Consider the following 14,595-nt stretch of genomic DNA (forward strand, 5'->3'; position numbering starts at 1 on the left):
AACTGAAAACTGCTGTTCACAAATGCTCTCCATCCAACCTCACTGAGCTCGAGCTGTTTTGCGAGGAGGAATGGGAAAAAATGTCAGTCTCTCGATGTGCAAAACTGATAGAGACATACCCCAAGCGACTTACAGCTGTAATCGCAGCAAAAGGGGCTGAATAATTTTGCACGCCCAATTTTTCAGTTTTTGATTTGTTAAAAAAGTTTGAAATATCCAATAAATGTCGTTCCACTTCATGATTGTGTCCCACTTGTTGTTGATTCTTCACAAAAAAATACAGTTTTATATCTTTATGTTTGAAGCCTGAAATGTGGCAAAAGGTCGCAAAGTTCAAGGTGGCCGAATACTTTCGCAAGGCACTGTATTTGTATTCATTAATCAGCTGTCATAACAGCAGCCGAACAGGCTGTCGTATCACTACAACAGGTTAGAGGATGTTGATCTATCATAACAACAGTAGAACAGTCCTCTCCTTAACTCCCATGACAGGTTAGTAGATCAGTCCTCTCTCTAACCCCTATGACAGGTTAGTGGAACAGTCCTCTTCTTAACCCCCATGACAGGTTAGTAGATCAGTCCTCTCCTTAACCCCCATGACAGGTTAGTAGATCAGTCCTCTCCTTAACCCCCATGACAGGTTAGTAGATCAGTCCTCTCCCTAACCCCCATGACAGGTTAGTAGATCAGTCCTCTCTCTATCCCCATGACAGGTTAGTAGATCAGTCCTCTCCTTAACCCCCATGACAGGATAGTAGATCAGTCCTCTCCTTAACCCCCATGACAGGTTAGTAGATCAGTCCTCTCCCTAACCCCCATGACAGGTTAGTAGATCAGTCCTCTCCCTAACCCCCATGACAGGTTAGTAGAGGTTAGTATATCAGTCCTCTCCTTAACCCCCATGACAGGTTAAGAGATCAGTCCTCTCTCTAACCCCCATGACAGGTTAGTAGATCAGTCCTCTCCCTAACCCCCATGACAGGTTAGTAGATCAGTCCTCTCTCTAGCCCCATGACAGGTTAGTAGATCAGTCCTCTCTCTAGCCCCATGACAGGTTAGTAGATCAGTCCTCTCCTTAACCCCCATGACAGGTTAGTCGAACAGACCTCTCCTTAACCCCCATGACAGCTTAGTAGATCAGTCCTCTCTCTAGCCCCATGACAGGTTAAGAGATCAGTCCTCTCTCTAACCCCCATGACAGGTTAGTAGATCAGTCCTCTCTCTAACCCCCATGACAGGTTAGTAGAGGTTAGTAGATCAGTCCTCTCCCTAACCCCCACTACAGGTTAGTAGATCAGTCCTCTCCTTAACCCCCATGACAGGTTAGTAGATCAGTCCTCTCCCTAACCCCCATGACAGGTTAGTAGATCAGTCCTCTCTCTAACCCCCATGACAGGTTAGTAGATCAGTCCTCTCCCTAACCCCCATGACAGGTTAGTAGATCAGTCCTCTCCCTAACCCTCATGACAGGTTAGTAGATCAGTCCTCTCTCTAACCCCCATCTCTCTCGTTTTTCCTGTTCATAATGTGTCTGCTATCGTCATGTTTGTATTTTTTAATCAGCACAACATCAGGCTCTGGAGCTGCAGTTTTCCTTCCCCTTCAACACTTTAGATAAAAAGTGTTGTCCCTGTCTCTTTTTTAATGTCAGGGTTATTTTGGGGATGCTTTTCCAAATCAAATCAAATCAAATGTATTTATATAGCCCTTCGCACATCAGCTGATATCTCAAAGTGCTGTACAGAAACCCAGCCTAAAACCCCAAACAGCAAGCAAAACTCGCTAGAAAGGCCAAAACCTAGGAAGAAACCTAGAGAGGAACCAGGCTATGTGGGGTGGCCAGTCCTCTTCTGGCTGTGCCGGGTGGAGATTATAACAAAACATGGTCAAGATGTTCAAATGTTCATAAATGACCAACAACATAATAATAATAATAAGGCAGAATAGTTGAAACTGGAGCAGCAGCACGGCCAGGTGGACTGGGGACAGCAAATAGTCATCATGTCAGGTATTCCTGGGGCATGGTCCTAGGGCTCAGGTCCTCCGAGAGAGAGAAAGAAAGAGAGAATTAGAGAGAGCATATGTGGGATGGCCAGTCCTCTTCTGGCTGTGCTGGGTGGAGATTATAACAGAACATGGCCAAGATGTTCAAATGTTCATAAATGACCAGCATGGTCGAATAATAATAAGGCAGAACAGTTGAAACTGGAGCAGCAGCACAGCCAGGTGGACTGGGGACAGCAAGGAGTCATCATGTCAGGTAGTCCTGGGGCATGGTCCTAGGGCTCAGGTCCTCCGAGAGAGAGAAAGAGAGAAGGAGAGAATTAGAGAACGCACACTTAGATTCACACAGGACACCAAATAGGACAGGAGAAGTACTCCAGATATAACAAACTGACCCTAGCCCCCCGACACATAAACTACTGCAGCATAAATACTGGAGGCTGAGACAGGAGGGGTCAGGAGACACTGTGGCCCACTCTGAGGACACCCCCGGACAGGGCCAAACAGGAAGGATATAACCCCACCCACTTTGCCAAAGCACAGCCCCCACACCACTAGAGGGATATCTTCAACCACCAACTTACCATCCTGAGACAAGGCTGAGTATAGCCCACAAAGACCTCCGCCACGGCACAACCCAAGCATTGCGGAGGATGTTGTAGGATATATCCTACCCAGGAAAGTGTGTTGAGATGTTACGGGTTTGATGTGATTTGAGTTTGAGTCTTGAGGTCGTATGCTGTGTGTTTTGCAAGTGAATCTTTTTAAATAAAGTTTGATTTGACTTGTTGCACACACACACACACACACACAGTGAGAAAGAGAGAGAGAGAGACATCCTAAACAGATCAGTGGTATTAGAGTTAATGATCTAGCGATCACTGTGGAATTCTGTTTTGCTTGTTTGTCATTGGTCCAGGTCAGAGGTCGTATGCTGAGTACCACCACAGCTATAATCCACTGGGATGGACCTGAGGAGGCTAACGGGCAGGTGGTGGGATACAGAGTCTACTATACAGACGACAACACACTGCAAGTCAACCAGGTAAGTGGTGTGTGTGTGTGTGGGGGGGGGGGGGTTCTGTGTGTGTATGTGAGTGGAGGTGGGGGGGGGGGGGGGGTGTAGGTTCTGTGTGTGTGTGTGTCCATATCTACGCTATTTACCCCTTCCTCTCCTCTCTCTATGCCTTTCTCTCCACCCTCCTCCTCTTGCTCTCTCTCTCCACCCTCCTCCTCTCTCGCTCTCTCTCCACCCTCCTCCTCTCTCTCTCTCCACCCTCCTCCTCTCTCTCTCTCTCTACCCTCCTCCTCTCTCGCTCTCTCTCCACCCTCCTCCTCTCTCTCTCTCTACCCTCCTCCTCGCTCTCTCTCTCCACCCTCCTCCTCTCTCTCTCTCCACTCTCCTCCTCTCTCGCTCTCTCTCCACCCTCCTCCTCTCTCTCTCTCTACCCTCCTCCTCGCTCTCTCTCTCCACCCTCCTCCTCTTGCTCTCTCTCTCCACCCTCCTCTCTCTCTCCCTCTCTCTCTCCACCCTCCTCCTCTCTCTCCACCCTCCTCCTCTCTCTCTACTCTCCTCCTCTCTCTCTCTCTCTCCAACCTCCTCCTCGCTCTCTCTCTCCCTCTCCTCCTCTTGCTTTCTCTCTCCACCCTCCTCCCTCTCTCTCTCTCTCTCTCTCTCTCCACCCTCCTCTCTCTCTCTCCACCCTCCTCCTCTCACTCACTCTCTCTCTCTCTCTCCACCCTCCTCTCCACCCTCCTCCTTTCGCCCCCCCAGTGGGAGAAGCTGATGGTTCGTGGTGTGAACTTCATCACCATCCAGAGTCTGACCCCTAATAAGACCTATTACATCAGAGTCCTGGCCTTTACCTCTGTAGGAGACGGACCTCTCTCCCAGGACCTGCAGATCATAGCCAAGACTGGAGGTACAGGGGGGGCCTGGTGTGTGTCCGGGTTGGAGGGGGGGGGGGGGGGGGGGGGGCAGTCAATGAAGTAGCCAGCTATGTAAGGGTTAGTTGATAGTCCTTCACTCTACAGGGTTTCTGACATAGTCCTTCACTCTACAGGGTTTCTGACATACTGTAGTCCTTCACTCTACAGGGTTTCTGACATAGTCCTTCACTCTACAGGGTTTCTGACATAGTCCTTCACTCTACAGGGTTTCTGACATAGTCCTTCACTCTACAGGGTTTCTGACATACTGTAGTCCTTCACTCTACAGGGTTTCTGACATAGTCCTTCACTCTACAGGGTTTCTGACATACTGTAGTCCTTCACTCTACAGGGTTTCTGACATAGTCCTTCACTCTACAGGGTTTCTGACATAGTCCTTCACTCTACAGGGTTTCTGACATAGTCCTTCACTCTACAGGTTTCCTGACATAGTCCTTCACTCTACAGGGTTTCTGACATAGTCCTTCACTCTACAGGGTTTCTGACATACTGTAGTCCTTCACTCTACAGGGTTTCTGACATACTGTAGTCCTTCACTCTACAGGGTTTCTGACATAGTCCTTCACTCTACAGGGTTCCTGACATAGTCCTTCACTCTACAGGGTTTCTGACATAGTCCTTCACTCTACAGGGTTTCTGACATACTGTAGTCCTTCACTCTACAGGGTTCCTGACATAGTCCTTCACTCTACAGGGTTTCTGACATACTGTAGTCCTTCACTCTACAGGGTTCCTGACATAGTCCTTCACTCTACAGGGTTTCTGACATACTGTAGTCCTTCACTCTACAGGGTTCCTGACGTACTGTTGTCCTTCACTCTACAGGGTTCCTGACATAGTCCTTCACTCTACAGGGTTTCTGACATACTGTAGTCCTTCACTCTACAGGGTTTCTGACATAGTCCTTCACTCTACAGGGTTTCTGTTCTTTTACCCATCGTTCATTGTTTTCTGTGTGCATTTACTTATTTCATTAGACTTTTTTACTGTAAAGTTTGTTGTGTTAAATACACTTTAAATAAAGTTATATTTTTTTGTATTTGATACAAGGGTGTATTGTGGGTAATGTAGTCCCTCTCTCTCCAGTGGTGTATTGTGGGCAATGCAGTCCCTCTATCTCCAGCAGTGTATTGTGGGTAATGTAGTCCCTATCTCACCAGTTGTGTATTGTGGGTTGTGTAGTCCCCCTCTCTCCAGTAGTGTATTGTGGGTAGTGTAGTCCCTCTCTCACCAGTAGTGTATTATGTGTAATGTAGTCCCACTCTCTCCAGTAGTGTATTGTGGGTAATGTAGTATATCCTCCCTCCCAGTTCCGTCCCAGCCATCAGACTTCAAAGGAGAGGCCAAGTCAGAGACCAGTGTATTACTGTCATGGGTAGCTCCTCCACAGAGTGGGCCTGAAAACGTGATCACTGGATATGAACTGGTATACAGGAGGTCTGGTGACAACGAAGAGGTAAGAGATATATTTGTAAATTAGTTAAACCCCCGTTTCTTAAACCCATAGAGCTCAGTTGCTTTTCACAAAGTCTCAATACACTTTCATCTTTACAATCCACTGGGACCTTTCTGTGGTGATTTATAAACTCAGCAAAAAAAGAAATGGCCCTTTTTCAGGACCCTGTCTTTCAAAGATAATTCGTAAAAATCCAAATAACTTCACAGATCTTCATTGTAAAGGGTTTAAACACGGTTTCCCATGCTTGTTCAATGAACCATAAACAATTAATGAACCATAAACAATTAATGAACCATAAACAATTAACCTGTGGAATGGTCGTAAAGACACTAACAGCTTACAGACGGTAGGCAAATTAAGGTCACAGTTATGAAAACTTAGGACACTAAAGAGGCCTTTCTACTGACTCTGAAAAACACCAAAAGAAAGATGCCCAGGGTCCCTGCTCATCTGCGTGAATGTGCCTTAGGCATGCTGCAAGGAGGCATGAGGACAGTAGATGTGGCCAGGGTAATAAATTGCAATGTCCGTATTGTGAGACGCCTAAGACAGCGCTACAGGGAGACAGGATGGACAGCTGGTCGTCCTCGCAGTGGCAGACCACGTGTAACAACACCTGCACAGGATCCGAACATCACACCTGCGGGACAGGTACAGGATGTATCACACCAGGAACGCACAATCCCTCCATCGGTGATCAGACTGTCCGCAATAGGCTGAGAGAGGCTGGACTGAGGGCTTGTAGGCCTGTTGTAACGCAGGTCCTCACCAGACATCACTGGCAACAACGTCACCTATGGGCACAAACCCACCGTCGCTGGACTAGACAGGACTGGCAAAAAGTGCTCTTCACCGGGTGATGGTCGGATTCCCATTTATCATCGAAGGAATGAGCGTTATAACGAGGCCAGTCCTCTTGAGCAGATCGATTTGGAGGTGGAGGGTCTGTCATGGTCTGGGGCGGTGTGTCACAGCATCATCGGACTGAGCTTGTTGTCATTGCAGGCAATCTCAATGCTGTGCGTTACAAGGGAAGACATCCTCCTCTCTCATCATTGCAGCATGCCTCATGTGGACCCTTCCTGCAGGCTCATCCTGACATGATCCTCCAGCATGACAATGCCACCAGCCATACTGCTCGTTCTGTGTGGGATTTCCTGCAAGACAGGAATGTCAGTGTTCTGCCATGGCCAGCGAAGAGCCCGGATCTCAATCCTATTGAGCATGTCTGGGGCCTGTTGGATCGGAGGGTGAGGGCTAGGGCCATTCCCCCCAGAAATGTCCGGGAACTTGCAGGTGCCTTGGTGGAAGAGTGGGGTAACATCTCACAGCAAGAACTGGCAAATCTGGTGCAGTCCATGAGGAGGAGATGCACTGCAGTACTTAATGCAGCTGGTGGCCACACCAGATACTGACTGTTACTTTGATTTTGACCCCTTATCCCTCTGTCTACCTGCTACAGCGTCCACCTTAACCATCTGTCTACCTGTTACACCTTCCACCTTAACCCTCTGTCTACCTGCTACACCTTCCACCTTAACCCTCTGTCTACCTGCTACACCTTCCACCTTAACCCTCTGTCTACCTGTTACAGCTTAGACCTTATCCCTCTGTCTACCTGCTACAGCTTCCACCTTAACCCTCTGTCTACCTGCTACACCTTCCACCTTAACCCTCTGTCTACCTGTTACACCTTCCACCTTAACCCTCTGTCTACCTGTTACACCTTCCACCTTAACCCTCTGTCTACCTGCTACACCTTCCACCTTAACCCTCTGTCTACCTGCTACACCTTCCACCTTAACCCTCTGTCTACCTGCTACAGCTTAGACCTTAACCCACTGTCTACCTGCTACACCTTCCACCTTAACCCTCTGTCTACCTGTTACAACTTAGACCTTAACCCTAACCTTAACTATCTCTATCTCACTCTCTCCTTCATCTCTCTCCTCCATCGATCTCTCCTCCATCTCTCTCTCTCTCTCTCTCTCTCTCTCTCTCTCTCTCCTCCATCTCTTTTTCTCCTCTCTCTCTCTCCTCCATCTCTCTCTATCTCTCTCTTTTTCTCTCTCTCTCTCTCCATCTCTCTCTCTCTCCTCCATCTCTCTCTCTCTCCTCTATCTCTCTCTCTCTCTCTCTCCTCCATCTCTTTCTCTCTCTTTTTCTCTCTCTCTCTTTTTTTCTCTCTCTTTCTAGAAGAAGCTGAATTTTGACCCCGCCTCCTCCTACCTTATAAAGAATTTGAAGCCATTCTCCTCCTACACCTTCCAGCTGGCAGCACGTAGCAAGCACGGCATCGGAGCGTATACCAACGAGGTTACCACAGATACACCACAGACACGTATGTCCCTAGCTACACTACTACTACTGCTGGTACTGCTCTACCAGAGGTAGAATCTGGATTAAACACAACTCATTATGTCATCTATCAGATACTATAGGGACCAGAGGTAGAATCTGGATTAAACAGACCTCTAGTGTCATCTATCAGATACTAGAGGGACCAGAGGTAGAATCTGAATTAAACACAACTCATTATGTCATCTATCAGATACTATAGGGACCAGAGGTAGAATCTGGATTAAACAGACCTCTAGTGTCATCTATCAGATACTAGAGGGACCAGAGGTAGAATCTGGATTAAACACAACTCATTATGTCATCTATCAGATACTATAGGGACCAGAGGTAGAATCTGGATTAAACAGACCTCTAGTGTCATCTATCAGATACTCTGAGGACCAGAGTTGTAATCTGGATTAAACACAACTCATTATGTCATCTATCAGATACTAGAGGGACCAGAGGTAGAATCTGGATTAAACACAACCCGTTATGTCATCTATCAGATACTATAGGGACCAGAGTTATAATCTGGATTAAACACAACTCATTATGTCATCTATCAGATACTAGAGGGACCAGAGGTATAATCTGGATTAAACACAACTCATTATGTCATCTATCAGATACTCTGAGGACCAGCATTATAATCTGGATTAAACAGACCTCATATGTCATCTATCAGATATTCTGAGGACCAGAGTTATAATCTGGATTAAACAGACCTCTAGTGTCATCTATCAGCTACTCTGAGGACCAGAGTTGTAATCTGGATTAAACAGACCTCTAGTGTCATCTATCAGCTACTCTGCGGACCAGAGTTGTAATCTGGATTAAACAGACCTCTAGTGTCATCTATCAGATACTCTGAGGACCAGAATTGTAATCTGGATTAAACAGACCTCATATGTCATGGAATCACAAAATACAATTTGTGGAGAATAAGATCAACAGAATAAGATGACTTTATACAGTGAAACAATAGGTCAATATTTACAATTTATTCTTTAGATATATATCTTTGGGGGTTTTTTCAAACTTCCACGAGTCTGACGTCTGTCAGTCAGCTAGGGCTACAGTCAAGGTAAGGTGATCACAACGCACAAAGTAGTTCAGCAGTTAGAGATGTGAAGTGGATCAGTCTGGGGAGAAGCACTGAGACTGATAGAATGGGTTGGAGTGAGACTCAAGTCAAGGTAGGTTACGTGTTACACGTTGTCCCAGAGACTCAGTCCAGTGTCCTTTTCTGTTGTTTCCTCCTTTACAACTCGTCGTTCTTCTTCACTCCTTTTCAGTTGACAACATTTTCTATCCAAACAGATTTTGAATAGAGAGGGTTGTTAAATTACAATAACTTTCCCAAACTTTCCCCAAACCAGGATTTCTGGACATTACCTGGACATTTTGGGAAAGTTACCTACATTTTGCAACCCTGGATTTGGCGTTTTGCACCTGTGTTTGTCTTCTGGTCGTTTGTCTTTCTAGAAAACATTGGTTCTAGACTTTTATTTTCATTTTGTGTTTTTTTTTGTCCCCTTTTTTTTTTTTTTCTGTCACCATCTTCCACTAAACACCTCACCAACCAATCACATCCACCAAACAACCCGTACTTCCTCAAACCTGGCCAATCAGAACCCTCGGCCCCTCCGCAGGAAGTCACATGCTCCAGCCCCAACTCCACCAGCATCCTGGTAAGTTGGGCTCCGCCCCTGGCGGAATTCCAGAACGGAATCATAACGGGATATTCCATCCAGTATTCTGTCACGGAACGGGACAACAGGACGTCCCAGCAAGTCAGCCGAATTCCACCGGGAAGCTCTCCGTACCTTCTGGAAAACCTGGAGAAATGGACCGAGTATGGAATCACGGTCAGAGCCCTGACGGAAGCCGGAGAAGGACCAGAGAGTCTACAACTACTAGTACGCACCGAAGAAGATGGTATGTCCCTTTCCCCTGCCTGTTGGTACTAAACACCCCTATCCTTGGTGAAAATGGTTCGCCCCACTAACAATGCCACCACCTGAGAACCTCTAGCCGGTAGGGTGCATCCCAAACGGCATCCTATTCCCAGCAACCCTAGCTGTCTTTTCTCCTTGACCTTCATTCTAAGAAAGAAACCTCCCCTGGCTATACCTCCCCTGGCTATACCTCTACACAGTCATTTCATTCTAAAATCCTTCCTCTTTTCTTCTCTCTTCTCTCCCTGTACCAGAGGGGGGTTGATGCAGTGTATCCCACTGACAATGCCCTTTTGAACAATAATAGACAGCCCTGCGGGTGTGTCACTAAATACCCCTACATGAGGGGAATAATAGTACGCTCCATTAACCATGCGCCCCTGTGAACTGCTGCTGAACCCTATGGCTTAAACCATCTCTGTAAAAGGGGGGGGCTCCCACCTAGCCCTCAGTCTTTCCTTTCAACCCTGACTCGTCATGCTGAAGTTAACTTTACCTCTACAGAGCTGAACCTTTTTCTTGGTATGTGTTTGTATTGTACCTTCCTCTGTATAACTGAGGTTATATGATGTTCTGGGAACCACAGCCCCTTAGGATTCCTTGTATCGTCTGATCTCCCCTCTCTATTTTCCATTCACTCTCGCTCTCTGAAGGTCAGGCCGTCTTTAGGTGCTTTTTGGTGCTTTCATCTCCTATATATTTATTGACATTTTGAACAGAACCCCAAAAAGCTTTCAACCCACCAACCTATCCTACCTCCAAACGCTCACCTCCCCCGGAGTATCTAAACCATCTAAGAGCCACCACAACTTTTGAACCCTGACCCTTGACCACGACCTATCCCACAATGCATTTCCAGTTCCCAGTGGTCCTCCGCGCGACGTGGCGTCGGAGGCGGTGAACTCGTCAGCAGTCAGGGTGGTGTGGCGGGCACCGGCCGTGGAGCGGCAACATGGTCAGGTCAGAGGTTACCAGGTCCACTACATGAAGATGAACTATGGAGAACCCGCTGGACCCAACCTCATCAAGGATATACTCCTAGACGACTCACAGGTAACAATGGAAGACAACTCAGACAGGTTGAATAGAATATTGATATAGAATGGAACGTTGATATAGAATGGAATGTTGAAATAGATTGTAATGTTGGATTAGAATGTAATGTTGGATTAGAATGGAATGTTGAAATAGAATGGAATGGTGGATTGGAATGGAATGTTGAAATAGAATGGAATGTTGGATTGGAATGGAATGTTGAAATAGAATGGAATGTTGGAATAGAATGGAATGTTGGAATATAATGGAATGTTGGATTAGAATGGAATGTTGGATTAGAATGGAATGTTGGATTAGAATGGAATGTTGAAATAGAATGGAATGTTGGATTAGAATGGAATGTTGAAATATAATGGACTGTTGGATTAGAATGGAATGTTGGATTAGAATGGAATGTTGGATTAGAATGGAATGTTGAAATAGAATGGAATGTTGGATTAGAATGGAATGTTGGAATATAATGGAATGTTGGATTAGAATGGAATGTTGGATTAGAATGGAATGTTGAAATAGAATGGAATGTTGAAATAGAATGGACTGTTGGATTAGAATGGAATGTTGGATTATAATGGAATGTTGGATTAGAATGGAATGTTGAAATAGAATGGAATGTTGGATTAGATTGGAATGTTGGAATAGAATGGAATGTTGGATTAGAATGGAATGTTGGATTAGAATGGAATGTTGGATTAGAATGGAATGTTGAAATAGAATGAAATGTTGAAATAGAATGGAATGTTGGATTAGAATGGAATGTTGATATAGAATGGAATGTTGGATTAGATTGGAATGTTGAAATATAATGGAATGTTGGATTAGAATGGAATGTTGGATTAGAATGGAATGTTGGATTAGAATGGAATGTTGAAATATAATGAAATGTTGAAATAGAATGGAATGTTGGATTAGAATGGAATGTTGGATTAGAATTGAATGTTGGATTAGAATGGAATGTTGAAATAGAATGAAATGTTGAAATAGAATGTAACATTTAGATGTATCTGAAAACCTTACTGGAGAGAGACTGATTGCTCAGAATTAAAAATATTTTTTAAGAATAATATATATTATATATTTTACAATATATTATAAAATATGAGACTAATGTAAAAAAAAATGTTTCTTTCTCTCCCTCCTCTTTGCTCCCTGCTTCGTTCTGTCGTTTAGTGGGAATACAATGAATCTGCAGAATATGTAAGTATATCTGTGATCTGTTATCTAAAAAAAGGATTAATGTATGCTGTTGTCTTGACCTGTGTTCAGGTCCCATGGGCTAGTAGAAAAAAGGATGGAATGAAACACAGCCTAGACTGGAACTATGGAATGGGACACAGCCTAGAATGGAACTATGGAATGAGATACAGCCTATAATGGAATCTGTAGGAAGTGGTTCTGTAATACTGATGAGTTCTATAATCTGTAGGAGGTGGTTCTGTAATACTGATGAGTTCTATAATCTATAGGAGGTGGTTCTGTAATACTGATGAGTTCTACAATCTGTAGGAGGTGGTTCTGTAATACTGATAAGTTCTACGTTCTATGTGTTCTGTAGGAGTTGGTTCTAGGGGAACTCCAGGCTGATACTGCCTACTCTGTGTCTGTGGGGGCGTACACCGCCAAGGGAGACGGGGCACGGAGCAAACCCCAAACTCTCTGCACTACCCTCCCACGTACGTACTTATCATGTATCATCCCAACATAATATAACAGACAGTACAGACACAGCTACCCAGCCTGCTGCTAGACACCGAGACAGATGTACTAAGGCTTCGCAGCCTTCTTTAGAGCAGTGATTCCTCTAAATGGGGGTCGCGAGCGTGAAACTGAAATTAAAAAAGACGACGATACGTATTTTAAGAGGTCACATACAGAGCCTTCAAACGTATTCAGACCCCTTTACTTATTGCACATTTTGTTACAGTCTTATTCTAAAATGGAGTCAATTGTTCTATTTCCTCATCAATCTACACACAATACCCCATAATGACATCACAATACCCCATAATGACATCACAATACCCCATAATGACATCACATTACCCCATAATGACATCACATTACCCCATAATGACATCACATTACCCCATAATGACATCACAATACCCCATAATGACATCACAATACCCCATAATGACATCACAATACCCCATAATGACATCACAATACCCCATAATGACATCATAATACCCCATAATGATAAAGCAAAAAACAGGTTTTAGACATTTTTTAACATAAATTATATATTGTATTTTTTAATGGAAATATCACATTTACATAAGTATTCAGACCCTTTACTCAGTACTTTGTTGAAGCACCTTTGGCAGTGATTACAGCCTCGAGTATTCTTGGGGATGACACTACAAGCTTGGCACACTTGTATTTGGGGAGTTTCTCCCATTCTTCTCTGCAGATCCTCTCAAGCTCTGTCAGGTTGGATGGGGAGCGTCGCTGCACAGCTATTTTTCAGGTCTCCAGAGATGTTCGATCGGGTTCAAGTCTGGCCTCTGGCTGGGCCACAAAAGGACAATTGAACACTTGTCCCGTAGCCACTCCTCCGTTGTCTTGGCTGTGCGCTTAGGGTCGTTGACCTGTTGGAAGGTGAACCTTTGCCCCAGTCTGAGGTCCTGAGCTCTGGAGCAGGTTTTCATCAAGGATCTCTCTGTACTTTGCTCCGTTCATCTTTGCCTTGATCCTGACTAGTCTCCCAGTCCCTGCCACTGAAAAACATCCCCACAGCATGATGTTGCTGCCACCACCATGCTTCACCGTAAACAGGTCGGCCCTATTGTCCTGCTGTAGACAGGTCGGCCCTATGGTCCTGCTTGCTCTGGACTTGATATCCCTAGTTGATATAGACTGTTAACATGATATAACTAGTTGATATAGACTGTTAACATGATATCACTAGTTGATATAGACTGTTAACATGATATCACTAGTTGATATAGACTGTTAACATGATATAACTAGTTGATATAGACTGTTAACATGATATAACTAGTTGATATAGACTGTTAACATGATATCACTAGTTGATATAGACTGTTAACATATCACTAGTTGATATAGACTGTTAACATATCACTAGTTGATATAGACTGTTAACATGATATAACTAGTTGATATAGACTGTTAACATGACATAACTAGTTGATATAGACTGTTAACATGATATCACTAGTTGATATAGACTGTTAACATATCACTAGTTGATATAGACTGTTAACATATCACTAGTTGATATAGACTGTTAACATGATATCACTAGTTGATATAGACTGTTAACATATCACTAGTTGATATAGACTGTTAACATGATATAACTAGTTGATATAGACTGTTAACATATAACTAGTTGATATAGACTGTTAACATGATATAACTAGTTGATATAGACTGTTAACATATCACTAGTTGATATAGACTGTTAACATGATATAACTAGTTGATATAGACTGTTAACATGATATAACTAGTTGATATAGACTGTTAACATGATATCACTAGTTGATATAGACTGTTAACATATCACTAGTTGATATAGACTGTTAACATATCACTAGTTGATATAGACTGTTAACATGATATAACTAGTTGATATAGACTGTTAACATGATATAACTAGTTGATATAGACTGTTAACATGATATAACTAGTTGATATAGACTGTTAACATGATATAACTAGTTGATATAGACTGTTAACATGATATAACTAGTTGATATAGACTGTTAACATGATATAACTAGTTGATATAGACTGTTAACATGATATCACTAGTTGATATAGACTGTTAACATGATATCACTAGTTGATATAGAATGT

At 44.0% G+C, this 14,595-nt stretch overlaps 1 protein-coding gene across 3 annotated transcripts in view; it reads left to right on the forward strand.

Moving 5' to 3' along the window:
* LOC110516467 (receptor-type tyrosine-protein phosphatase delta) overlaps positions 1–14,595 on the forward strand; it is a 181,708-nt gene that overhangs the window by 71,264 nt on the left and 95,849 nt on the right. Inside the window, exons 11-18 of one of the 3 annotated variants that reach the window (XM_090188107.1) lie at positions 2,924–3,049; positions 3,779–3,926; positions 5,265–5,410; positions 7,610–7,754; positions 9,389–9,694; positions 10,574–10,767; positions 11,938–11,964; positions 12,323–12,440. In XM_090188107.1, coding sequence (XP_090044233.1) covers positions 2,924–3,049; positions 3,779–3,926; positions 5,265–5,410; positions 7,610–7,754; positions 9,389–9,694; positions 10,574–10,767; positions 11,938–11,964; positions 12,323–12,440 — 1,210 coding nt within the window. The remainder of the gene's footprint in view (positions 1–2,923; positions 3,050–3,778; positions 3,927–5,264; positions 5,411–7,609; positions 7,755–9,388; positions 9,695–10,573; positions 10,768–11,937; positions 11,965–12,322; positions 12,441–14,595) is intronic. The other 2 variants (XM_090188104.1, XM_090188106.1) reach the window with 2 other exon arrangements.

Source organism: Oncorhynchus mykiss, chromosome 10 (assembly GCF_057628025.1).
Source record: "Oncorhynchus mykiss isolate SJ-2025 chromosome 10, ASM5762802v1, whole genome shotgun sequence".
NCBI lineage: Eukaryota > Metazoa > Chordata > Actinopteri > Salmoniformes > Salmonidae > Oncorhynchus > Oncorhynchus mykiss.